The sequence below is a fragment of the Lolium perenne genome, chromosome 5 (assembly GCF_019359855.2).
Source record: "Lolium perenne isolate Kyuss_39 chromosome 5, Kyuss_2.0, whole genome shotgun sequence".
NCBI classification, from domain to species: Eukaryota; Viridiplantae; Streptophyta; class Magnoliopsida; order Poales; family Poaceae; genus Lolium; species Lolium perenne.
The window spans coordinates 53,204,142-53,204,866 of record NC_067248.2 but is presented as its reverse complement, the minus strand read 5'-3'; the positions used below and the strand labels follow the sequence as shown (position 1 = coordinate 53,204,866).

At 54.5% G+C, this 725-nt stretch overlaps 1 protein-coding gene across 1 annotated transcript; it reads left to right on the top strand.

Annotated features, from left to right (window-relative positions):
- The first annotated feature begins 35 nt into the window (after positions 1-35).
- On the top strand, positions 36-725 carry LOC127303339 (putative serpin-Z8). The gene has a single exon (XM_051334082.1). It carries the CDS (start codon positions 36-38, stop codon positions 723-725), a length of 690 nt encoding a protein of 229 aa, XP_051190042.1.

Below are 725 nucleotides of genomic sequence, written 5' to 3'. Positions count from 1 at the left end.
AAATGCATCAAAACATCATAAAGTGTGAACAAAACATGTGCATCTTCCTCCCGGACGAGCGCGATGGCCTAGGGAGCCTGCTGGACAAGATCACGTCGTCCCCGGGCTTCCTGCTCCAGCACCTGCCACAGTCGACGACGGTGGGGGTCGGCCAGTTCAGGGTGCCCAAGTTCGAGCTCAACTCCTGCAGCAGCGTCACCACAGTGCTCCAAGATCTAGGTCTCCGGTTGCCTTTCGGTCCAACGGCCAACCTGTCCCAGATGCTGGAGGACGATGGCTCCAACTTGCCGTTGCACCTGCAGGAGGTATTTCAGAAGGCTGTCATCGAGGTCAACGAGGAAGGAACCAGAGCCGCCGCTGTCACCATGTCATTTGGTAAAGCGAAGTGCGGGCGGAGAGTGAATTTCGTCGCCGACCACCCGTTTGCCTACTTCATCATCGAGGAGGGGTCAGATGCAGTCATATTCGCCGGACATGTTGTCGACCCTAGCAACGGTTCCAGGGTAGTGATCCCGCCGTTCCCTTCTTCGGTCCAGGAGGACACCACAAGAAAAACAAAATTTGACGAGGCCACTGATGATGTCAACCGCAGATCCAACAATACAAAAGTCGCCGACGGGGTTGGTCCATATCAGCCGCCATGGAAAAGAGAGCAATTATTACGGAAACTAGCAGCAGATTTGGTGCACAAGAGCACCGGTGCTCCCAGGTTTCAAAATATTTAA

Coding starts and splice junctions, on each gene's coding strand:
- LOC127303339 (XM_051334082.1), top strand. CDS start 36: ATGTGCATCTTCCTCCCGGACGAGCGCGATGGCCTAGGGAGCCTGCTG.